This window comes from Pelobates fuscus, chromosome 6 (genome assembly GCF_036172605.1).
Source record: "Pelobates fuscus isolate aPelFus1 chromosome 6, aPelFus1.pri, whole genome shotgun sequence".
NCBI lineage: Eukaryota > Metazoa > Chordata > Amphibia > Anura > Pelobatidae > Pelobates > Pelobates fuscus.
This window is the reverse complement of record NC_086322.1, coordinates 244,341,859-244,369,338: the sequence shown is the minus strand read 5'-3', so window position 1 is coordinate 244,369,338 and position 27,480 is coordinate 244,341,859. Positions and strand designations below refer to the sequence as shown.

Genomic DNA, 27,480 nt, shown 5'->3' with positions numbered 1-27,480 from the left:
ACCCGAATATAAGCCGAGGCCCCTAATTTTACCCCAAAAAACTGGGAAAACTTATTGACTCGAGTATAAGACTAGGGTGGGAAATGCAGCAGCTGCTGGTAAATTTCTAAATAAAATTAGATCCTTAAAAAATTATATTAATTGAATATTTATTTAGTGTGCGTATATAATGAATGCAGTGTGTGTGTATGAGAATGCAGTGTGTGTGTATGAGAATGCAGTGTGTGTGTGTATGAGAATGCAGTGTGTGTGTGTATGAGAATGCAGTGTGTGTGTGTATGAGAATGCAGTGTGTGTGTGTATGAGAATGCAGTGTGTGTGTATGAGAGTGCAGTGTGTGTGTGTAATGCAGAGTGTGATGCAGAGCCTTGGTGGGGGGTGGGCATTTTTATTTTTTAATTATTTTAATATTTTTTTTGCTTCATTACATTTTTTTATTATTATTATTTTTTTATTTTATTATTTTTTATTTTATTATTTTTTTATTTTTATTTTTTTTATTATTATTAATATATATAAATTTTTTTCGTCCCCCCTCCCTGCTTGCTAGCTGGCCAGGGAGGGGGGCTCTCCTTCCCTGGTGGTCCAGTGGGTGGGCACTGTGTAGGAGGGGGCTGTGGGGGCTGCAGAGAGATGTTACTTACCTTTCCTGCAGCTCCTGTCAGCTCTCTCCTCCGCCGGTCCGTTCAGCACCTCGGTCAGCTCCCAGTGTAAATCTCGCGAGAGCCGCGGCTCTCGCGAGATTTACACTGCGAGCTGACAGAAGAGCTGAACGGACCGGCGGAGGAGGAGAGAGCTGACAGGAGCTGCAGGAAAGGTAAGTAACATCTCTCTGCAGCCCCCACAGCCCCTGTCTGTATTATGGCAATGCAAATTGCCATAATACAGACAATTGACTCGAGTATAAGCCGAGTTGGGGTTTTTCAGCACAAAAAATGTGCTGAAAAACTCTGCTTATACTCGAGTATATACGGTAATCTGAACGAGGTGAATTACGGTTGAACACACATACAGCACAAATTCCAGTTTTTGTTTACATTTTGTTTTGATCACAACGTGTACTATTGACTCCGTCCTGAAGGGGTTAATATATCCAGCTTAGAAATGTAATTCAAAATAAATTAATTTATGTGTCTTGATTTATATAGGATTTCAGCTTATTTTGAAAGTTACAAGTCACAAAATACAAGGACTAAAATAAAATTTGTTCGGAAATTTTTTAGAAGTTGGCATGTTTGTCTTGTAGGTTTAGTAGCCATCACAGAAAACAAAATTGCCACACAAAAGTATATATTTATATAAAGTAGACATCACAGGCTATTTACCTAAGGTTAGTTTTGCACTTTTTACGTAGCCATTTCATCGCCAATCCCTGCTAAATATTGAAGTAAAATTGTGTTTTTTCTTTATTTTGGCATATACATCTATAACAATGTTTTTTTAATGTGTATTTCGTAAAGCTGGTGTGTTCTATTCCTGCACAGCAGGGCCGGCGCTACCTGTTAGGTGGACTAGGCAGCCGCCTAGGGCGCCCCTTGGGAAGGGGCGCCGCCAGGAGCGCCGGCCCCCCTCATGCTGCAGCCGCCCGAGCGCTTTGCATAGAGCCTCAGGCGGCTGCAGCTTTGCCCGGGCTGGTGCGTCCATGAGGGTGCACCGCCCGGGCGAAGCCAGAGGAGAGGGGCTGACAGGAGGGAAGCGCTCAGCGCTCCCTCCTGTCACTCCCTCTCTGTAGCGTGGCCGAGCCCTGTATGGTCTGCCGGTACAGGGAGCATCTGTCTCCTGTACCCGGCCGGACTAACAGGAAGTGCACACTGAGTGTAAACTTCCTTTTAGTCCGTCCGGGTACAGGAGACAGATGCTCCTTGTACCCGCGGACCATACAGAGCTTGGCCACGCTACAATAGAGGTGGGGGGGGGGGAATGGACAGTGAGGGGGGGGTTGAGGAATGGACAGTGAGGGGGGGTTGAGGAATGGACAGTGAGGGGGGTTGAGGAATGGACAGTGAGGGGGGGGTTGAGGAATGGACAGTGAGGGGGGGGGTTGAGGAATGGACAGTGAGGGGGGGGGTTGAGGAATGGACAGTGAGGGGGGGGGTTGAGGAATGGACAGTGAGGGGGGGGGGTTGAGGAATGGACAGTGAGGGGGGGGGTTGAGGAATGGACAGTGAGGGGGGGTTGAGGAATGGACAGTGAGGGGGGGGTTGAGGAATGGACAGTGAGGGGGGGGGGTTGAGGAATGGACAGTGAGGGGGGGGGGGTTGAGGAATGGACAGTGAGGGGGGGGGTTGAGGAATGGACAGTGAGGGGGGGGGTTGAGGAATGGACAGTGAGGGGGGGGGTTGAGGAATGGACAGTGAGGGGGGGGGTTGAGGAATGGACAGTGAGGGGGGGGTTGAGGAATGGACAGTGAGGGGGGGGGTTGAGGAATGGACAGTGAGGGGGGGGGTTGAGGAATGGACAGTGAGGGGGGGGTTGAGGAATGGACAGTGAGGGGGGGGGGTTGAGGAATGGACAGTGAGGGGGAGGGTTGAGGAATGGACAGTGAGGGGGGGGTTGAGGAATGGACAGTGAGGGGGAGGGTTGAGGAATGGACAGTGAGGGGGAGGGTTGAGGAATGGACAGTGAGGGGGGGGTTGAGGAATGGACAGTGAGGGGGGGGGTTGAGGAATGGACAGTGAGGGGGGGGTTGAGGAATGGACAGTGAGGGGGGGGAGAGAGAAATTGAGAGGGGGTGAGAGTGACAGGGTAGGGAGGGTGAATGAGAGTGGGGAGGTGGGGGGGAGAAGAGTGACAAGGGAGGGGGGAGAAGAGTGACGAGGGAGGGGGGAGAAGAGTGACAAGGGAGGGGGGAGAGCGAAATTGACAGGGAGGGCAATTGACGTGGGGGTAGAGATTTACATCCATCCATCTCACACACACACACACACACAATCACACACAATGCACCCCTTGCACACAAAGACAATGCACCCCTTGCACACAGAAAAATACACAATGTATTACACACACAGACACACACACACAAGCATTGCATCCCTTACACACAAACACAATGCATTCCTTACACACACTCAATGCACCCCTTACACACACTCAATGCACCCCTTACACACACTCAATGCACCCCTTACACACACTCAATGCACCCCTTACACACACTCAATGCACCCCTTACACACACTCAATGCACCCCTTACACACACTCAATGCACCCCTTACACACACTCAATGCACCCCTTACACACACTCAATGCACCCCTTACACACACTCAATGCACCCCTTACACACACTCAATGCACCCCTTACACACACTCAATGCACCCCTTACACACACTCAATGCACCCCTTACACACACTCAATGCACCCCTTACACACACTCAATGCACCCCTTACACACACTCAATGCACCCCTTACACACACTCAATGCACCCCTTACACACACTCAATGCACCCCTTACACACACTCAATGCACCCCTTACAAACACACTCAATGCACCCCTTACAAACACACTCAATGCACCCCTTACATACACACTCAATGCACCCCTTACATACACACTCAATGCACCCCTTACATACACACTCAATGCACCCCTTACATACACACTCAATGCACCCCTTACATACACACTCAATGCACCCCTTACATACACCGAAACACACCTTGCAGCCCTTACACATACAAACACAGATTCACACAATGTATTTCCTTACACACATATCAGGACATCCCCTACACACTCCAACCCCTGTGAACAAACTCATTGGTGGAACATGAAGGTGGACCCTGGGACCCAGACCTTGAGCTGTGTAAAGGGCCCCCAAAAAATGGAGCTGCTTCCCGTTCTCCCAGAACATTGATTTTTGTGACCACAGTTACAAACAGCCTCCAGAGAGCCTGTTCTACACCAGACCAGTGGAGCCAGACTGCAGCTAGAGCCCATCATCATCCTCATCTGGTTGTAAGTAGGCAATCTAGTATATTATTCGTGGCACTAATCTCTAATTTACCTCACATTAAAGAAACACTATAGTCCCCAGAACTACTTCAGCTTAATGTAGTGGTTCTGGTGTCTATAGCCTGTCCCTGCAGGCCTTTTAATGTAAACACAGCGGCACTGCAGCACTGGCGTTAGTTAACATGGCAGATCATATGGGTGGGGCATTGTGATGTTCAATGGGGGGCGGGGGCGGCAAACTTTACTTTTGCCTAGGGCGGCAAAAATCCTTGCACCGGCCCTGCTGCACAGAGCCCCATATGTTGTTCAGCTAGATCTGCTGAGTATAACAATACCCCCATTGTATGCATTTGGCACTATTCTGTGACGCTACAATGCCATATAAGAGACAAGGCTATTTTAGTTTCTGTAGTTCGAATTTTCGTAAATTGATTTGATGGGCCTGTGTCTCATTTTAAGGTATAATGGCAGTGTGACTGTTCAAATAACCTCACAAAGGGCTTTCATTTGATAAAGCAGACACACCATGGTATCTTATATGGTATCTATTGTGCCTTAACTTGTCACCATTTTTTCACCAATTTATGTCTATTTGTGGTGAGGGGGGAGAAAAACTGCATTTTTACATATATGCTGCATTTTTGCTGAGCATTTATTACACCTGATATGTACCACTGTCATAAAAAAAAACAAATTATGCTAAGTAACAATATGCCCAAATGTATGACCTCGACCAGGGGTAGGCAACCTATGGTACCTGTGCCATGCACGGCACTCAAAGTGTCTTTGCACGGCACTTAAGGCTGCTAGAGCCAAACAGGCTCTGGCCTATCAGGAGTCCAGTGAAACTTCAGATATCTGCGAATACAAAAAGGTGGTGAGGGACAATTACATGATTTTGCTATTACATGACGAAAAGTCATGATTTTATTAAAGACACGGAGGCGAGTATTGCATATCCCTTTCTTTACTGTTCACAAATAGCAGCAAAGGAAACAAACAGAATGAAAAAAGAATGAACATGTGATAACATAGGCCCCTCCCCGCTCAGGTCCCAGTATAACAGGCAGCACTTCCCTTCCATTTCCCTCTTTCTGCAGATGCGACCAAAGAACAATGTCCATAACGAGAGTAGTGTGAGAATAAAGTCCCAAGGTAAGAGCATAAAACTGAAGAAGGTAGAACATCAAAAACTGGGAAACTTGACCATAGAATCCATAGGACCGATGGAGAACAGCGGGAAGAGACCAATAAACCGGACCATTGCTAGATGTCTTGCCGGATTAAGCTGTGAAGATATAAAGGAACAGGAGCCAATAGGTTAAAGTCGATACTTGCAACTTGTTTCAAGGTTACACCAGTGAGGACAAAAGACCCCCGTATGTACAGTCCCACAAAACAATTGATATATCCAGTATTATTGAAAACAACAATGTCTAAGGATGGCCCCACTTACCGTATTGAACCATACTATGCGGTGTGTCGTGGTATGAGTAATTCTGGGGGGGAAATATATTATTACCAGTGTGTAAGAACAACAAAAAGGGTGGGACAATACTCGCCTCCGTGTCTTTAATAAAATCATGACTTTTCGTCATGTAATAGCAAAATCATGTAATTTTATAACAAGACACGGAGGCTCATATTGCAAGTTTAAAGCTGATCCATTACCGCAGCGAATGTATGTGGGGCCGGCCGAAAGTAGAATTCTCGGAAGGTAGACTCCCGAGACCTGTCAGCTGTCCTCATAATGTCTTCTAGGCGTGCGCCTGCCGACATCATAGAAGAGAAACTGGATGAAAAGGAGGACGGAAAGATAAAAACAACTGAGGAGAGACAGTAGAGCGGTGTGGTTCGGTACGAGTTTCATATTCGCGAAGGCAAGTCACTGGGCATAGTGAAGGAGAGGCAGGGAAACTAGGGTATGATACCGCTTTGATGGAAGTCTTAGTCCGCCTGCTGATGTTAAAAGTTACCCCGTCCGGGGTATATGACTTGGCATCGAAGTCCAGTGCACTGACATCCGAGACTCTCTTGCATGAGATGAGGCAGAGCAGGCAAACCAATTTGGCGGACAGCTGTTTAAGGGAGAGTCCTGCGTTAGCGGGCCAGGATGAGAGGAAAGCCAATACAACTGAGACATCCCAGGTCGTGGAGTAGCGGGGCCTGGGTGGTCTTGAAAATCTAGAACCCTTGATGAGTCGGCACACTAGGGGGTGTTGTCCCGCGGGGCGGCCCTCGAAACCTTGGTGAATCGCTGAGATAGCGGAACAGTAAAGGTTAATAGTCCTGTAAGCCTTACCGGCTTCGAAGAGGGACGTCAGGAACTGCAGGATCATTGTTACAGAGGCCGAAACGGGATCCTCGTTCCGAGCCATGCACCAGCCAGCCCAAGCTCGCCAAGCTGACCCATATGCCCGTCTAGTGCCGGGAGCCCATGCTGCTGCCAATAAGTGTCTAGTTGCGTCCGAAACTCCTTGGATTTCCCAGGGTCCCCGGAGATCCGCCATGCCAGAAGTGGGAGAGAGCCCTCTAGCCGGAGGGGATGATAGCGTCCCGTCGGGTCTTGCAGCAGGTCGTGGTGTCCCGGCAGGAGTCGAGGGTAGTCCAACGTCATCTCGAGCATTTGGGGAAACCATGACTGCGTTTCCCTGAATGGGGTGACCATGACCAGTTCCGCCCGGTGTTTGCGGGCCTGCAGGAGTGAGCGAGGGATCATGGAAAACGGGGGGAAGGCATAAAGGAGGCCTCCCTTCCAATCTTGTAGGAAGGCATCCACTGCCTCCGCCATTGGGTCCGGCCTCCAGCTGAAGAAGCGTGGGAAGCTATGGTAAATGGTCCCCAGAGATATGATATATTGGAGAACACCTTCCTGGCCAATCTCCAGTCGCTGGTGTCTGAGAGATAACGTGAACCCCAGTCCGCCTGGACGTTGTGCAGACCAGGTTGGTACTCCGCGTAGACCATCAGGTTCCGTTCCAGGCAGAATTCCCAAAAGTCTTTCGCCAATCTGGCCAGGACCGCCGACTACGTACCACCCAGGTGGTTGACATATCTCACCGCCGAAACATTGTCCATGCGGAGCCGAATACATGATAGGGCACGGTCCTTGGCGAAGCTGCGGATGGCGAAGGAGCCTGCCAGAAGTTCCAGGGCATTGATGTGTAGTCGGGATTCGGACTCCGACCAACGGCCCCCAGTTGAGACTCCCTCGCAGTGGGCTCCCCAGCCGTGTAGACTCGCATCCGAGTCGATCGTGAATTCTGGCATTGAGCCGAAGATGGCTTTGCCATTCCATGCGGACAGGTTGAGAATCCACCATCGCAACTCGTCTTTCGTCTAGTTGTCCAATGATACCAGATCCGCGTAGGATGCCCCGGCTCTTAGGTGAGCGATCTTTAGGCGCTGTAGCGCTCTGTAATGGAGTGGGCCTGGGAACACGGCCTGGATTGAGGAGGCCAGCAGGCCTATGAGGCGTGCCAGTTGGCGTAAGGTGAGCTGGGGCCGGATAAGGGCCCTGCGTAACTCTTTGCGGATGGATCGAATTTTGGACATCGGGAGGCTCAACGTTGCTGCCCCCGAATCCACTTGGAATCCTAGGAATTCCAAGCGGGTGGCGGGGGTCAGGCATGACTTCTCCCAGTTGATTATGAAACCTAAGCGTGACAGGAGGTTTATGGCTAGCCGTAGATGTGTGAGGAGGGTGGAACGCTCCTGAGCCATGAGGAGAATATCGTCTAGGTAGACGATTAGTCGAACTCCTCGACTGCGTAGCCAGGCCATAACAGGTCGTAGAAGCTTCGTGAAACACCACGGGGCTGAGGATAGGCCAAAGAGTAGGCAGGTGAACCGCCATGTTTCGTGCCGCCAGTAAAAGCGTAGGAGGTCCCGAGATGCCTCCGCTATTGGCACTGTCAGGTACGCGTCTTTTAGGTCTAGTTCCGCTAGCCAGTCTCCGTGGAGGAGGAGATCCCTTAGCAGGTGAATACCCTCCATCTTGAAATGGCGGTACCTGACTACGGCATTGAGGGGGCGCAAATTTATGACTGGCCTCAATTGGCCGCCTTTCTTTTCCACTAGGAAGATATTGCTTATTACGCCTGCAGCTTTGGGGGGTGCAAGTTCTATAGCCCATTTGAACCGGAGGGTTGAAAGTTCCTCGTCGATCCGTCCGCGATCCTGGAGGGAAAAGCGGATCGGTCGAGGAGGGGGAATGTGTATGGGGTGGCTGGTGAGTTCTACATTGAAACCCCGAATAGTGTTCAGTACCCAGGGATCTGAAGTGATTTGTGACCAGGCTGGGAAAAAATGTTGGAGTCTGCCCCCTACGTAACCCGGAGAAGAAATGTGTGGTATGAGGTAACTCACCGTATGGTCGTCTTGAGCTTGGGTTACCCCGAAGGCCTCTGGATCGCCATCGACGTCCGCGGGATGGAAAAAACATGGGGCGGGAGGCCACTTGGTATTGGTTATGGTGTTGAACGGAGCCTCTTCCCGTGCCACGGGATTGGGGGTAGCTGCGGCCGGACAGACGGCTCCTGAGTCTGCCGGCCCTGGTAGAGACCCGCCCCTGGAATACTCGCCTCATGGAGGCTTGGGCCTTGTCTAAAGCCGTGAATGCTCCCACAAAGCGCTCTAAATCTTTAATGAAGGAATCTCCGAAGAGGAGTCCTTGGGCGTCTTTGCCCGCTTCCGTAAGGGCGAGGTTGGCCAGTTTGGGCTCAATTTTGAATAATATGGCTTTACGCCTTTCTATAGATAGGGAGGTATTTACACTCCCAGCAATACAAATTGCTCTCTGGACCCAACCTCTAAGGTCTTCAGGGTCGACCATGCGGTTTTCCGCTCTGGCGTCTTCCGCCAAGTCAAATAATTTGGCCAAAGGTCCGAATATGTCCAGGTGCTTGTCCTGGCAGGACTTCAAAGCGGACTCCAGTCCTTTACGGGGATTCCAGCCCATTTTAGTGAGGAACTGGGTCATTTTGGGGTCAACCTCTGGGGTGTCACACACCTTGTTGGGCACCACAGGCCTAGGACACTCCGCCCTCAATTTGTTGCGGGCCGCCTTGCTTAAGGGTTTTCTGACCCAATTTTCCAGGTATGTGGCAACGTGGTCGGCCGGGAGCCACTCCGCCGACCTCGGATGGTGTAGGTCATCCGGGTCGAAGAGTGGGACCCCCGAAGGATCCACGAGGGAGGGCCCCGCAGCCGCGGGGTTCCTGGTCCCTGTCTCGCCTCCGGGCATCTCTCCCTGAGCAGAGGAAAGGAGGTCAAGAGCGCCATCGGCGGCATCCGCATCAGAGTCGGTATCCGACTTGTTCATAGCCTCCTCATTTGACCCGATTTCTGAGTCGGTGTCGCTCTCAATCTGTGCTCTGGCACATTTCCATAGCCGCGCCCGTTCTGCCTGGCGCGGAAAGGCTCTTTTGCGTGGATGGGACACGCTTTCTGGGGCGACCGAAGGTGCGCCAGTCATGGTGTTTCTGGAGGCAGAGGAATGTTTGGACTTACGGGTAGCCTTTTTGAACCCCTCTTTAGACACCTCTCCCTGGGGTGTCAATAGGCCCGAGAGTTGCTCGTCTGAAGGACGTGGCAAGAGGGCCTGTGAAATGGTGTGGGAGAGGGTGGAGGACATAGACCCCATAGCTGCCATAATGGCGTCTGTTACTGAGCGCTGTAGCGCTAGAAACTGTGCCCCACCGGGGTGGGTATTTCCATCAGCCATAGAAGGCGAGATATCTGAGGTGACAGGAGCCTCAGTGGGGTATCCAACTCCCCAGAGTGAGTGGACCCAGCGGATAGTCTGGGTTTAGGCATGTTGAGAAACTAGCAGGAGTAATAGGAAATAAAGAACGTATGGGTTAGTCACCCAAACAGCTAAGCAAGAAATAAGGAAAATCGCTCTCACCAGGGCCCAGACCAGTGACACACTAAGATGTAGGGACAGGATGTCAGAAAATGGCCGCCGGAAATCTCGCGGGATTCGCGGCACCCGCGAGATACGCGGTAAAACTACCAAACATGAGGGAGAGAACGCAAAATGCGCAGAAAGGCGCCCGGGCAGAAGAAACAGACAGGAGACAAGACTACATAGGCAGGGGAGGTCTGGGCCCTGAGGCTAGGGTACAATGAGACAAAATACTAAACTTTGAAACTAAAGAAATAAATGAATAAATAAATTAACCGAATAAATAAGTGGATAAATAAATACAAATAAATACAAGTAAATGAGAGAAAATATCAATGAACAAAATCCGTATACTAAGAGAATATGAGGAGAAAATATGGCATGTACTTATCTTTGTGTCAGAGCAGCAAAGAAAGAGGGGAATGGAAGGGAAGTGCTGCCTGTTATACTGGGACCTGAGCGGGGAGGGGCCTATGTTATCACATGTTCATTCTTTTTTCATTCTGTTTGTTTCCTTTGCTGCTATTTGTGAACAGTAAAGAAAGGGATATGCAATATGAGCCTCCGTGTCTTGTTATAAAATCCTCGATTTATAAATTGCAGCACACAGAGGAATTGATCTCAGATCACTTCATTGCAGCACTTGTAAATGGGAATCCGCACTGGAGTAGAGCAGCCTGCAGCTGCTGTTGCAGCTCCTGTCCTTGACCTGTACCTGGTCAACCTGGTCCCCACTGGATCCACACTGCTCAATATACACAGATCTGTAGAATAACTCTCCCCTCGTGCAAATAATACAAACAGCCCACACACAATCTGCACAAACTCAACACCACTAACAATCCACATACATGCAGGCTCTCACATACAATACCCCAAACAGCCCCACACATACACACACTACCAAACACACTGTGACATATCCATACACACACACATAATTCCACAAGCAGCCCCCATTCATAGGTATCATACATGATACCACAAACTACTTGTGAACATATAAACGAAAATGAACGCTTACAAGTCAACAGATAAGAGGACTAAGTGGGTAATGATGGTCATAAACCCTGAGTTAGTTAAATAGAAAATAAATTCCTCAGAGGACTAAAAGAGTAAAGGGCCAGCGGCCATTACTCAAAAAGTCCTCCCAGGTATACCCGCAGCGGTAGAAGTGACTCAAGGGGCACGGAGTCTAGAGAAAAAATAAAATAAAATATATCTTTATTGAATTATATTCGTAAATGTTTCTAGACACATCTAAACAAAAAAATGATAAAAAAAAGTGAAAAAATAAGTGAAACAAAAAAGCAAATGTGCTTGTGATATTAAAAAGGAAAGGCTTGATGCAGCCAATATAGTTTCTTGTGTGTGTGTGTGTGTGTGTGTGTGTGTGTGTATGTGTATATATATATATATATATATATATATATGATAGATAGATAGATAATATATCTGACTATAAGTCAATAGTGGTAAATTGACTTATACAGTTAACATATTAGCCAAATGGCATCTGCTTGAGGACGTAAAATCAAGACTTGGTATCTGACAATGACCAGCAGTAAATCTAGTTTGTCTAGATGCGTAATGCGTAATATACACTCAGGATGCTATAACCTGTGTATGTTAAATTCCTAATAAATCCATAGAATTAAGTTCGGATGGTCTCTCCCTTCTTATAGTTCTAGAATGAAAGTTTAACAGAAGAGATGAGGCCACTTACTATTTTAGTAAAGGTAATGTTATTTGGAGGGTAGGTGACTAGGGTGTAGCAACACATATGAGTATAGAGTAAAGCTACATCCAGTATGATAATGCAAGATAGATTCCTCAATAACAATGCAGACAGTAAACCCAATATGTAAACCTTGCATACCCTCAAAATATAATACACACCTTTAATACATAGTCTATTAGAAGTCAGACTAATGAATTCAGAATAAAGTCTGACAAGAAACAAAGTAGAAAGGCAGGCTAAGAATATGACACTATCTTTAGGTTTTTTTTCCTATTATTGGGCGTAATATGGGTATTGTGCCCATTAAACTACCGGAGTAGGTTCTAGAAGTATAACTATCTAGCACTGGATTAACTGCCTAGATAGGTGCTAAAAAAAACAGTAGCATGTGTCACGGCAAGGGTGTATAATTTATTATTACACCCTTGGAATATTATCCTTTAATGTAATTTGTGTAGTAAATGGCACAAATTAGAGATGTTATTGCTGAGGTCAACAGGGGTTACATCTTTTGAAGCTGGGACCCCCACAGTTGACAGTTGGCTCCCAGACTTTGTGTCGTCTAGTCCTTGGGGAAGAGGGATTATTATTACGCTGCCTGTGTTTTACCTGTTTTTTCCGGACTACCAGCGGAGATACCGTGATTATACTGCTACACCGCTACAGTGAGTAATTAGGACTTCTGTATTTTATCCTTTTTGTTTTTATCTGTTGTTGGTGTAAATAACTTGTTTATCATATATTGTTATATGCACTGTGACTATTCTTTTTTCATAATAAACATTCATTATTAAGTTCTGCCTTTGTCTGGTTAAGAATCACGTTACCTGAAGAGACTAGTTAGTATTTTTGTAATTCCTCGAATATTGTACGAAGTAATATTTGGTGGGTTTTATTGTTGATTTACCTGGGGGACCAAGGCACCCCATTTATAAATTGTCTTGGTGGTGGCAGCGTTAAAATAGTAAGTTATATTATTATGTTTAAGTGTGGGTGGTGTTAAAAAGGGGGATTTTGTCATTATTTCCGGTCTAGTGAAGACAAATAGTGTACTTTAACCCTTTCACCACCACAACTACGTCACGCACACTTTTGGAGTAGGGTGCGTTTGTGACAGCATGCACAATCAACATCCTCTATGAAAACTGAAGACTTATGTTCTACCAGACGAAAAACTGCCGAATAAAGTTGCCCCACAAGTACCAGAAAGTCTAAGGCTGCATCGAAAACATAACCTAGTTAAAAGAAAATGTCTACTTGTGAACATATACAATATAATAGCTCATATACATACAAATACAACGATACAAAGCAACTGCAGTAGAAATAACACAAGCAGAATACGGCAACATACACACCTCAATTTAAAAAAAAAAAATAGGACCGGCACGCTTCGGGACATCACAATCTTTTTTTCGGTACAGTGCTGCTATAAGGTTGCCTACCTCTGACCTAGACACGATTTTGTGAAGTTACAGTGCTGTAAACGAGACGTGACAAATTCAGGTTTTTAAAGGGACACTATAGTCACCTGAACAACTTTAGCTTAATGAAGCAGTTTTGGTTTATAGAAAATGCCCCTGCAGCCTCACTGCTCAATCCTCTGCCATTTAGGAGTTAAATCCTTTTGTTTATGAACCCTAGTCACATCTCCCTGCATGTGACTTGCACAGCCTTCCATAAACACTTCCTGTAAAGAGAGCCCTATTTAGGTTTTCTTTATTGCAAGTTATGTTTAATTAAGATTTTGTTATCCCCTGCTATGTTAATAGCTTGCTAGACCATGCAAGAGCCTCCTGTATGTGATTAAAGTTCAATTTAGAGATTGAGATACAATTATCTAAGGTAAATTACATGTGTTTGAAAGTGAAACCAGTTTCATTTTCATGCAGGCTCTGTCAATCATAGCCAGGGGAGGTGTGGCTAGGGCTGCATAAACAGAAACAAAGTGATTTAACTCCTAAATGACAGTGAATTGAGCAGTGAAATTGCAGGGTAATGATCTATACACTAAAACTGCTTTATTTAGCTAAAGTAATTTAGGTGACTATAGTGTTCCTTTAAGTGTGAATTTTCATGGAGGGTTTTGATGCGTTCGTGTCCCACTTTGGAGCACTTGAGCAGGCTGCATATTCCAGCTGCACCATAAAGGCATACCATTTCTTAAAGAAGACAACAACAAGGTATTTCAGAAGGCATATTTTGAACCTTAGTGTGGGATAATTTTTACCCTCACACCGCTAAATTTAGTATCCACCTAATGTTGGGACGTATGGACTATGGCTTTATCAATAACAGAGTCCTTTATTAAAATGGCTAGTTGCTTGTCCTGGTTTGGTGCTTTTTATTCACACACCTTTTTCAGATTGGGAATTTTTGACCACTCAGACTTGTATGTAGTGTTTGTAAAGGTTTACAAAGCAAATCCACTCCAATGAGAAAAATGAGGGCATTATTGGGGCGTGGCTTGGAGGTCCGCGAACATGGCTGCCTAAACCGTGAGCTCCCCGCCGGCCTAGCACTCAACCTCACCGACCGCACAGCCAAACGCTCAAAATGGGGGAAAACTCACCGCACATCAAGCGCCCAAAGACCCGCGGACACCCCGAAAAGCACTCCGAACCCCTCCATGAAGCAGTACCTCGTGGCACAGGCGGACCCGGACCAGCAGGCCTCAACTGACTCCACGGCCTCGGGCTTTTCCGGTCCGCGATCCCCGCAGGGAGAACACACGCCAGAGATCTCCCAAACCTCCACCCCCTGAGCTGATGTCCATACTGCAGCAACTGCCCACAAAAGCAGACCTGAAGCAGGCGAATGCAGAACTCCGCAGAGCTCCACGCACTGCGAGAGGAGATACAAGGCCTCAGCCAGAAAGTGGCCCAGCTTGAAGCAGACAGCGATCACATGTCTGCCGCACAGGCAGCAAACACTGACATGCTGCAATCCCATACAAAGGTACTGCAGCAAATGGCACTTCATATTGAGGACCTAGATAACAGGGGTAGGAGACAGAACATCCGCATCAGGGGGGTGCCTGAGGAACTGGACAAGAAGCCACCTTGTCAGACCTATTTAACAAACTACTGGCCCGGCCCTTTCAGACACCTATAGGCTTTGTACGAGCGCATCGCGCACTTAGGCCCCAGGGACCCCCAGAAGGCCCATCCCGCGACATCATCTGCTGCCTGGAGAGCTTCCCCCTGAAAGAGGAGATCCTCCGCAAAGCCAGAAACACAGATAAAATCTTATTGGAAGGCTCGGGATTCACCTGTTTCCCGATCTGTCCCCAGCAACCCTGACATATAGGAGAGCGATGAAACCCCTAACCAGACAACTGCAAACAGCCCACCTGAGGTACCGCTGGTGTTTTCCCACGGGACTGCAGGTTGCGACTCCCAACGGCCCCTTCATGGTCCTAGGAGAGGAAGATGCTCAGGCGCTCCAGAAAGAGCTACACCTGCCACCGGAGACACTGCTCTGGCCGAACCTGTTAAATTTTTACACCTTTGCCCCCAGACCGCAAGGCACGGGCCCCCGTCCTCGGGGACTGAGGCCACCTCGCACACAGACGACCAGACCAGTGGGGATGCCCAACTGAAAACAGTCACGCCTGCAAGACGACTCGGCCTCGGAACTGTTACCCTGATACCGCAGGCATGCTGTGAACTATGGACCTTACACCGGAGTGCCTCTGGCGCTCCGCCACTCTATGAACACTGATGTGCCTTTTGCCACAGCAAGTATTGCTAGAGCTGCGGCTCCAGACAGGGGGGGAGGGTGGGGAGATAGGGGGACACTCAAGAGCTTGGAGGGGCTAGCTCAGGGGGAGGGGGGGACACTCTGAACCTGCTTCCTCATCGAGGGTTGGAGACTCACACCGGGCCTTATGCTCGAGAGGAGAACGAGAGATATAGTACACCCTACCCGCCCGATGGCTAGACCCCTCAACACTAGCTCCCAGGAGCTCGCCATTAAGGCTGGGATTTGCCCACTGGAGCGGGGGAAGGGGGAGGGAGAATAGGGGGACAAGGGTGGGGGGAGGGCCCCGTGACAGGCCACCAGGTGACCTACACGATGAAGGTACATGAGGGATCTATGTTGAGATGTTTTTGTTATGGCTGATAAACATGTTAAAGTTACTATTGTTATTCTAAGGTGAGGTTGACACATATGCTTCATTCTAGATAGATTGTGCCGTAAGCCGGGGAGACGGAAGATCCTGACTGGGTGGAGCCCCGAGAGGCCACAGTGGTCAGCGACGACCGATTTGCGAGCACACTTGGTCCCCTGGGCCCTGCCCAGTTGGGAATTCCGGGACTCCTTCGACTGCCCGGATACTCCGCACCCTTAAGAGCTTCACAGAGGGCGTGCTGGTACTAGGGGGAGACCTGAACGTATCTCTGGACCCTAAGTGGGACTCCTCCCTGGGTCACTCACACGTCCCCACCCAACATCTTACAGCGATCAGGGCCCTATTGGCAAGGGAAAGACTCGTGGACTGTTGGAGAGCTCTACACCCCGATGAAAGGGATTATACCTTTTACTCACACCCACATAATTCATACACCCGCATTGACTACCTCTTTATGCCACAATACCACCTACCGCTGGCACTTCGGGCTGACCAGGGCACCGCGACGTGGTCGGACCATGCACCGGTGTCGGTCACTCTGAAGTCCCCTCTATTCAGACCCAAGATCTCCAAATGGAGGTTAAATGAAGCCCTACTAGCCAAGCCAGAACTGACGGCGGAAATAGAAACCACATTACACGAATACTTCACACACAATGGTACCCAGACGTCCCCCACCATACGGTGGGAAGCACACAAAAGTGTAATTAGGGGGCATTTCATACAAAAGGGCGCACTCCTAAAGAAATGGACTGCCACTAAAATACTACAAGAGATACGCAGACATATTGTACCCCCCGTTAGTAGACATGTTTAATGCAATCAGAGAGGGACACGACCTTCCCGAGCAGGCACTAACAGCACACATCACCATCATCCCCAAGGAGGGAAAGGATCGGGAGCACTGTGGGAGCTACCGACCTATATCCCTCATCAACACGGATCTTAAACTTCTGGCAAAGGTCCTAGCGACCAGACTCCAAACACACGTGCCCAGTCTGGTCCACGCAGACCAGGTGGGTTTCGTGATGGGACGTGAAGCCAGGGACAACACTATCAGGGCCCTCACGCTTATGCATAGGAAATCCGGGGTGGACTCGGGCCTTCTCCTGCTCTCCACGGACGCAGAGAAGGCCTTTGACAGGGTCAGCTGGGAATATATGTTCCGGACGCTGGCACATATGGGTCTGGGACCACACCTCCAGGGATGGATTAGAGCCCTTTACTCCAAGCTGACAGCACACGTGCTGGTCAATGGGGTACTAACGGAGGCATTTCTGATACACAATGGCACACGCCAGGGATGTCCCCTTTCCCCGTTACTATTTGTACTGGCCCTGGAGCCATTCCTAAACACCATTAGACGCCACCCCGATATCACCCGCCTATATACAGGGGATACACATCATAAAATAGCCGCATACGCGGACAACCTGCTTTTTTTTATCACTCACCCAGAGATCTCCCTACCCAACCTAGTGCAGGCATTTCGGGCATTTGGGCTCCTCTCGGGCCTGAAAATTAACTTCTCAAAATCTTATATCCTAAATATCAGTTTACCCACGCATAGAGCCGACCAGTTGCGTCGGAGTCATAATTTCCAATGGGCTTTAGACAAAATACACTACTTAGGCACCTGGCTGACAGTGAACGCAACAAATTGATACACGGCCAACTTCACCCCACTGCTGACCCAATTTCGAAAAGAGATGAGGGAATGGGCCTTCCCCCACATATCCTGGTTAGGTAGGGTGCAAGTCGTAAAGATGAATTTCTTACCGAGACTGCTATACCTCTTCCAGGCTTTGCCCATAGTGATCCCGACATCCTTCTTCACGACACTTCGGGGAGCACTGGGGTCCTACGTTTGGGATGGGAGGAGACCCAGACTGAAACATACATTGCTTTCACAACCCAAAGACAAAGGTGTTCTTGCCCTACCAGACTTCACACTATACTACAAAGCATGCCACCTGCAACGTGTGGTGGAGTGGTCCAAACCGGGGGTTAGCAAGCTCTGGAAAACAGCAGAGGAGTACAAAGCGGGCATACCAGCAGCCCTCCTCCCGTGGCTCCCCGCCAGGGGGTCAGGGAAGGAAACACGGTACTCCACCTACACAAAAGCGACACTGACGGTGTGGCGAGGTAGTGTCGGACGTCATGCCCTCTTCACATACCCGTCCCCACGGTTGCCCCTGGTTCATAACCCAGACTTCCGACCGGGCCTGGACCTGAGAGCCTTAAGGGCACTGGTAAACGACCTCCTGCCTCGCCTACGACACGTCTGCACTAGACGGGGAATGAAAAACCTGACAGAACTGTGTGGGGAGACCTCCCAGCCCTTCCTAACGCGTTTTAAATATGAACAATTACGCAATTACATAAAACTCTTTCCACAGGGCCAGGCTCTCGGCAGAGATCTCACAGCCTTTGAAAGGCTATGCTCTGACCCGGACCCTCTACCACCTGGGGTATCGCACCTATACTCCCTTCTCCAATCACAGACACCAACTGAAACGCCTAACTTTATGGGTAAATGAGAGGAATCCCTGAACCAAACTTTTAGCGCCCTGGAATGGGAAAAGATGTGCAATATCATACACCACTGCTCCACATTTAGCAAGAGCCAAGAGACAGCTTATAAATTGCTCACACGATGGTATCGTACACCAGCCACAGCACATCACATAGACACGAATGAGTCTCGCCTCTGCTGGAGATGCGAAAAGGTGATAGGCACACTCAGGCATATATGGTGGGACTGCGAACTGATACAACCCTTCTGGCACACTATCCATGCCATTATAACCTGCTTTTCGGACAATCCCCCACCATTTGAACCGGCAGCCATGCTACTCCACCACACAAACACCCCAACATCCAAATATAAAAATCGCTCACGATCCGGATCATAAACATAGCGAAACAGACAATCCCACGGTTCTGGAAGACGAAAATGACCCCGTCCTTACCCTTATGGTTTGCCCAAATGGAAGACCTCAGAGCCATAGAGGAACTCACTATGTACGCGGCTGGACCGCAACAACAGACATACCTAGACATCTGGACGCAGTGGATACGGACGACTGCGAAACCAGAATTCCAGACGATACGGACGAGTAACACCTGAGAGCCCAAGACCAACAGACACGGAGACAACAGACTAACCCTACCCCTCCTTCCCTACCTGATCCTATCCCCCCCCCCTATTCCCGACCCAATCAATACGCACCGACCAGAAAGGTGCGGAGCCACAACCCAGAGCAAGAGGCCTAACTAGGTCGGGAAACCGAAAGGGATAGGTAGATGATGCAGAAATGACCGACAATACCCAATCATGATGCCAGGATGCACGCCTACAGAGTCTGTACGACTCTGAATATACGGTATTGGTTAGGATCAGGCTTATAACATGATTGAAGCGAACTGTTTCATTGTAGCTTGGTCCATTAGAGAGGACCGCTAACTCCAGTCGAGGACCTGCGAGTCCAATGTTATCACGGGCCTGCGCGCCCAATCAACTGTGATATACCTTGTGTCTTTTATTTTCTCATGTTCTGGCACATGTTGTGTCCTTTTCAATTGATTCACATGCAACTAGAGACCTGCGAGTCTCATTCTGAACCTTACGCATCGCAATAAAAATTATATTTACAAATAAAAAAATTAGGGCATTATTTTCACATTCAATATGAGGTTGCAGAAGGTTCTATGCCTAGTTTATAGTTAATCCGTTATTGCTGGTAGATTTGCTTTTCCCTTAAAGGAATACTATGAAGTTAGGAATTCCTCCCCGATCCAATTGCTTGGCCGAGATGAGAAATGACTATCTCAGCCAATCCAATGCTTTCCCTTGGCTGAGTTTGTCAATTCTGATCATCTCAGCCAAGGAGATTTAAAAATGTATGACCTCACAATCCAGTTCAGTCCAGGCACAGTCACAAGGCACACAATGCAAATGTGGAGAAAAACCTTGTTTCCCTTTTTTTTCCCCCTCTTTCTTCGGTTATGTTCATTGGCAGAAAAAAGCAGCATTTATAATTGTGACAGAGCTCCTGTACTCTGACAGAGTACCTCCGCCCAGTTTGATTCCTAGTCGCTTGTCTGGACCCTGGAGTGCTTCAACCCCAGTCGCTGAGGCTTGACTGGGGTCTCTCTGGAGCTTTTCACCTCTTCCAGGCAGGTATCATCCCCTCTGCCTATTCCTCTGCAGTTTTCCTTCCAGTTTTCCTTTCCCTGCAATGTGATGGGCCTGATAGCTGCAAGTGTCTTTATAAAGACAAGAGCCAACTCTTTGATTTACTTCAGGGCTAGCGGTATCATGCAGCCAGCCAACTGGTACAACAACTCTGTTACTGGGATTCCTAAAAATCCCCCAGGACACACCGTTTTAAAAGGAACCACCATTCTCAGCTTTTTTTCTCTGGACTTGCCCATAGGCTCATTACATCAAACTTATGGTGACTACTCAAAAAAAAATACAATCAATCTACAGTATAAATATGTCATTGTTATTGTAAGTCCCTCTGTTGTCTAAAGGTGTGGGGTAGACATTAAATAACACAAAATATCTCTCCTGTCTGCAGAATTAGCAATATGCAAATCACTTGAATATGCAAAATAACCAGCCTTGCTATTCAGGTAGTGCGTATAGCACATATACTCCTGTCCTACTGAAGCTTTCTACCAACAAGGTGGATTTGACTGTGGAGCCTTTAACGTGCCCTCTGTTGGAAGCAAGCTTCAGCAGGACAGGAGAGTGCATGCAACCATTAGCAATACACACATTATACACACCCTGCACCTATAATGGGCACAGTGACTTAGACATAGGAGTAGTCCAGAGTCCTACATGAAGTGTTAATCTGAAACTCCTGGTGATGGTGACTAAAGTCGCAATAATGATGTGCCATATTGGAGGTTCCCATTATTTATGACATGCCCTCTTATTAGGAATATCTAGCTCATTTGCTTAAACACTACAAACCAGGAGAGGAGGTGCTGGAGAATTTGTGTACACAACTAACCTAATTAGGTAGTAAAATGTTTGCATCTTATAGAGAATTGGCTAATGCAGCCTCTGATATAATAATTGCAGTAGCTATTAAGCTGTGATTAATCTTTAACTGCATGGTTTACACATGATGCTCTTTATGCAGGTGATGGAGCCAGCGGTACTAATGCAAGGCCAAGAACCTCTAACCGCATCAATGCTTGCAGGCGCCCTGCCACAAGAGCAGAAGCAAATGATTGGTATGTACAGTTCTGGCTTCCAGATCCAAGTGATTGGGAGTAAAACGTGTTAGGGGAACACAAACACTTAGTTAAAAGCATTTTAGTGTGTTTATATAACTTTGAGGCTTTAGCAAATATGTAAATATAATGTATAAACTTATATGTAAAATTCCCTAAATAATCTATTTATAACAGGGGTAGGCAACCTTTGGGAAATGTATTCCACAACTGGTGTGCCGAATGTTGCCTACCCCGATCATAACCTATTTATCATACATGTATTCCTAAATTGTTGGCAGATAAAAAAAAGAATCTAGTACAGTTTATTTCATGCACATATTTTATTCTTTTATTGAATACCTGTCACATTCTATTGCTATTGAATGATTCACTAAACTATACCTGTTAACTATTGTGATCTCTTTGCAATATTTTATATTACCAAAGTAAATTCTTAATATAGAACTTCATTATAAGTCCAAAACATTTCTCCTCATTGTTTAAAATATTTTTATAGAAAGTTTTTCAAACTTTGTTTTAGCATAAAATATTGTTATACTGAAACATTTCTTATAAGGGGAAAAAAATGCTCCTAAATATGTTATAGAACGTTCTAAATTATTTTTAAAAATGGTTATTTTAAAAAATATATATCTATATATATATATATATATATATATATATATATATATATATATATATATATATATATATATATATATATATATATATATGTCTCTATATATATATATATATATATATGTCTCTATATATATATATATATATATATGTCTCTATATATATATATATATATATATATGTCTCTATATATATATTTATTTAATATTACATTTTCATTAAACAATTTTCAATTTGAAAACTGACAAACTGTGAATGGCGTTCCCTGAAGGTTCACGTGACGAAGGGGAAATGGTCAACACTTGACTTAAAGGAAAACTCCAGTGCCAGGAAAACAATCCGTTTTCCTGGCACTGGAGGTACCCTCTCCCTCCCACCCCAAATCCCCAGTTACTGAAGGGGTGAAAACCCCTTCAGTAACTTACCTGAGGCAGCGACGATGTCCCTCGTCGCTGTCTCCTCCTATTGTCTCCGGTGGGCGAGACTGATCCCGCCCACTGGCCGAGGAGACCTAATGCGCATGCGCGGCAATGCAAAGATTTTCAATGCTTTCCTGAGTGACGCTGGAGGTCCTCACACAGCGTGAGGACGTCCAGCGACGCTCTAGCACAGATAATCTGTGCTATGTGTCAGGAAGTGCCCTCTAGTGACTGTCTAGAGACAGCCACTAGAGGTGGAGTTAACCCTGCAAGGTAATTATTGCAGTTTATAAAAAAACTGCAATAATTACACTTGCAGGGTTAAGAGTAGTGGGAGTTGGCACCCAGATCACTCCAATGAGCAGAAGTGGTCTGGGTGCCTGGAGTGTCCCTTTAAAGTTGCTTATCTGGGACAGTTGATTATTTATCTATTATTTTTTTTAACTTTGAGTTGCAAAGGCCAATAATTTGACTGTGGCTAACCTCCCCCCTACCCCCACCCCATAATGTAAATGTCACTTTATATATTAGTGTTTTTTTGTTTTGTTTTGTTTTTTATCTGGCTTTACCAATTAAGACATTTAATGTGTTATGTGTGTTTTTTATGATTTTGACTTTGGTCCGAGGGTTAAAGTGCCAATCTGTATAAATATTTTATTAGGTGAACGGATTTATCCACTTATTCATGAAATGCATGCAGGATTAGCTGGAAAGATTACAGGAATGTTATTGGAGATTGATAATTCTGAACTACTTCATATGCTAGAATCTCCAGAATCCCTCCAGTCAAAAGTAAGCATTATGGGATCACTCCCAAGTTATATATTTTCACCTTATTCTTTTGCTTTGCCTTTATTACCTTGCCACATTTTGTTAACATTTGCCCCCACTGTGCTATTCTGTCTGGCATGTCATGGGCTATGTAGGGTGTATGAGCAGAGATGTAGGTGGTTGATCAACAGACACCCTGAATTTGTTTTGCCACGTGCTAAGCCTTCAGAAAGTAAAGATTCTAGGATGAGTAGTGAGTGAGTTTCTGGGAAATAACTTCAGGACAAGAAAATAGCTTGTGAAGAGAATTGTTGGGACTGATATAATGCAGATCTGCAGCAAACTATTCGATTAGGAACCTAAATCCTGAAGGAAACTAGGCGTTTGAATACAAAACTTGTAGTAAATGTGAACAAAAGCCATTTTGGCTACTTGGAGCTTTTAGACCCTAGTGTTGTGCCATCATATCTTGACGGTTACAAATATCCATGTAATGAATAGAGTCAATAATCTTATTGCTTCTTCCAGACCTCTAGCTACTACCTGAAAATGCACAACAACGTTTAATGCTTGCCTCTTGTATACATTATAGCATAACCTGAAAATAAAAACGGAGCACACTGGTATTTTACAGGGTTTTGATGATTCTGCTCTAATATTGATTGGCATGAATACCTACCAGTTTATAGAGTTTGAGTCGTGTGTGCTATATGCATTACATCATTACTTTTTGTACATCTAAAGGTTTTAGAATGTTCAGTTTGCAACACATTGACCTTATTTTGTCTGTGAATTTACCATTATATTAATATTTATTTAGGTAGAAGAAGCTGTTGCGGTCTTACAAGCACATCATGCGAAGGATGGATCTCTTAAAAGTGGAACATCTATGAAATAAATTATCTATACCAGTCAGGAGTATTGTATATAATCGTATCTTTAAGCTGTTAGTTTACATGGGGTGCACAGTGAAAGGCAGGATAAAGATATTGCATGTATTGTATGTTTTCACTAGAAATTACAAATGTTTCCTTTTGTGTTTATGTAATATTAAGATAAGATACATTGTATTTTGCAGGCATAAACCTCAATCACAGAGATTACAGTATCTACAAAAATTAATTTGAGGGTATTTTTGTTTATTAAAATAAAATTGCAAACTACATTTTGTGTTTTTTTTCTCCCCAAATTTCTCTTCATTTTCTTGTCAATATTATTTATATTGTATCCACTGAAAAAAGGCAAAACTCACATTCCCTACCATGTCTGTGTATATAATTTAGTTTGTAAAGTAAATATATTGGAGAAACCTGTACTTTCTAGTTATTGTCTCTTACTAGAAAAGTTAATATAAGGTGATATTTTATTTAACCCCTTAGTGACCACACTGTTTTTCAATTATCTTACAGTTGAGGACCAGGGCTGTTTTTACATTTCTGCGGTGTTTGTGTTTAGCTGTAATTTTCCACTAATTCATTTACTGTACCCACACATTATATACAGTTTTTCTCGCCATTAAATGGTATTTCTAAAGATACTATTATTTTCGATATAACACATAATTTACTATATGGAATATTATAAAATTTAATTTAAAAAAGAAAAACACACTTATAACTTTGACCTCCAAAATCTGTTACGCATCTACAACTGCCAAAAAACACCCGTGCTAAATAGTTTCTAAATTTTGTCCTGAGTTTAGAAATACCCAATGTTAACATGTTCTTCGCTTTTTTGCAATTTATAGGGCTATAAGTACAAGTAGGACATTGCTGTTTCAAAATCTATATTTTTAAAATGTATCAATAGTTACATTGTAACACTGTTATCAGTCATAAATCTCTGAATTACACCTCACATGTGCATATTTTTTTAAAGTAGACAACCCAGGGTATCCAATATGGGGTATGTCCAGTCTTTTTTAGTAGCAGCTTAGTCACAAACACTGGCTAAATTTAGCTTTTATATTTGTGTGTTAAAAATACAAAAAGCAATTATGAACGCCAACGTTGGCCTGGGTTTGTGACCAAGTGGCTACTAAAAACAGACTGGACATACCCCATTTGCAATACCTTGGGTTATCTTCTTTTGTAAATGGTATGCCATCATGGGGGTAATTCTCATTCCTGGGCTACCATATTCTCTCAAAGGAAACATAACCAATCTGGCATATTTCAATGTGAAAAAACCCCTGTAACTTTAAAAACAATATAAAACCTGTACATGGGGGTACTGTTATACTCAGGAGACTTGGCTGAACACAAATATTAGTGTTTAAAAACTGCAAAACGTATCACAACAATATCATCCGTGAAAGTGCCGTTTGTGTGAAAAATGCAAAATAGTCACTTTCACTGACAATATAATCGCTGTGATAGGTCTTACTGTTTTAAAACACTAATATTTGTGTTCAGCAAAGTCTCTCAAGTAAAACCATACCCCCATGTACAGGTTTTAGGGTGTCATGGAAAGTTACAGGGTTAAATACAGTGCTAGCAAATTAAAGGATCACTATAGGGTCAGGAACACAAACATGTATTCCTGACCCTATAGTGTTAAAACCACCATCTAGGTTGAAAAGTAGGGCACCTGTCAAGGGGTGGGATATATTGGGCAGCAAGTGAACAGTCATTTCTTGAATTTCATGTGTTGGAAGCAGGAAAAATAGGCAAGTGAAAAGATCAGAATGACTTTGATTAGTACTTACAAAAAGTGGTGCAAGGAAGGACAACTGGTGAACAGGGTCATGGGTCATAAAAAGGTGTCAGAACACACATTGCATCAAAGTTTACGGTTTATGTGACTGGTAGCCACAGACCGGTCACTGTGCTCATGAAGACCTCTGTCCACCACGGTAACCCCCTTCAATGTGGAAGTAAGCGTCAAAACTGGACCATGGCGCAGTGGGAGAAGGTTGCCTGTTCTGATGAAGTTTTCTTTTGGATAAGATGGATGTCATGTGTGTCGTTTATCTAGGAAGACCTGCAGGCTGGCAGAGGCAGTATTATGCTGTGAGCAATGTTCTGGGAAAACTCTGGTCCTGGCATTCATGTGGATGTTACTTTGGCACATACCACTTACCTAGAGATTGTTGCAGACCACGTACACCCCTTCAGGGCAGTAATATTTCCTGATAGCAATGGCCTATTTCAGCAGGATAATGCACCCTGACCCACTGCAATAATTGTTTAAGAATGGTTTGAAGTTTTGACAAAGCATTTAAAGTGTTGGACTCTAATTTCTACAGAACTATATCCAATTCGAGCATTTGTGGGATGTGCAAGAACAACAAATCCAATTCATGGAGGTCCCATCTTGACACATGCAGTACTTAAAGTATCTGCTGCCCATGTCTTGTTGCCAGATACCACAGGACATGCACAGAGGTCTTGTGGAGTCCATGCATTGATGCATCAGAGCGGTTTTAGAGCATGGGGGGGACCTACATGAGATTTGCCAGGTGGTTTAACTGGTGAACTGGTGTGGCTGATCAGTGCAGTAACGACATTTGAGATGTCTTTCTGGTAACTTTTTTTTTTTTTTTTTTTTAGTAGTTACATAGTTACATAGCTGAAAAGAGACTTGCGTCCATCAAGTTCAGCCTTCCTCACATTTGTTTTTTGCTGTTGATCCAAAAGAAGGCAAAAAAACCCAGTTTGAAGCACAATTTAGCAGCAAGCTAGGAAAAAAATTCCTTCTTGACCCCAGAGTGGCAGTCAGATTTATCCTTGGATCAAGCAGTTATTGCCCTACATTGAAATATTATATCCTTGAATATTCTGTTTTTGCAAGTATGCATCTAGTAGCTGTTTGAACATCTGTATGGACTCTGATAAAACCACTTCTTCAGGCAGAGAATTCCACATCCTGATTGTTCTTACAGTAAAAAAACCTTTCCTTTGCCTTAGACGAAATCTTCTTTCTTCCAGTCTAAATGCATGGCCTCGTGTCCTATGTAAAGTCCGGTTTGTGAATAGATTTCCACACAATGGTTTGTATTGGCCCCGACTATATTTGTATAATGTTATCATATCCCCTCTCAGGGGACGTTTTTCTAAACTAAATAGGTTTAAATTTCTTAACCTTTCTTCATAACGGATCTGTTCCATTCCTTTTATTAATTTTGTAGCCCGCCTCTGCACTTTTTCTAGTGCCATAATATCCTTCTTTAGAACAGGTGCCCAAAATTGCACAGCATATTCAATGTGTGGTCTTACCAGTGATTTATAAAGAGGCAAAATGATATTCTCGTCCCAAGAATGAATGCCCTTTTTCATGCATGACAATACCTTACTGGCCTTGGCCACTGCTGATTGACATTGCACATTGTTGCATAGTTTGTTGTCTATAACAATTCCCAAGTCCTTTTCGTGTGTTGTTATCCCTAATTCGCTTCCATTAAGGGTATACGTTGCTTGTGTATTCTTTACGCCGAAGTGCATAACTTTGCACTTTTCAACATTAAATTTAATCTGCCAGGGGGGCGGAGCCAGCAGCCATAACGAGCAGACATGTGCAAGCAGAGCTCCGCAGAAAAAAGCCTGAAATCAGCAACTTAATCACCCGAAAATCTCCAACCTAAGCCCCTAACGGGTCATAGCGAGATGGGGAAGAAGTCAAAGCACCAGGGAGCTCCGAGACCGACAGGGGCGCGAGACATCGGGGATCT

General features: G+C 45.5%; 1 protein-coding gene across 1 annotated transcript in view; it reads left to right on the top strand.

Annotated features, from left to right (window-relative positions):
- The window catches only part of LOC134566144 (embryonic polyadenylate-binding protein), a 262,979-nt gene extending 239,270 nt beyond the window's left edge, over nucleotides 1-23,709 (top strand). Inside the window, exons 13-15 of the mRNA XM_063425849.1 lie at nucleotides 20,907-21,000; nucleotides 22,702-22,832; nucleotides 23,632-23,709. Coding sequence (XP_063281919.1) covers nucleotides 20,907-21,000; nucleotides 22,702-22,832; nucleotides 23,632-23,709 — 303 coding nt within the window. The remainder of the gene's footprint in view (nucleotides 1-20,906; nucleotides 21,001-22,701; nucleotides 22,833-23,631) is intronic.
- The last annotated feature ends 3,771 nt before the right edge of the window (nucleotides 23,710-27,480 follow it).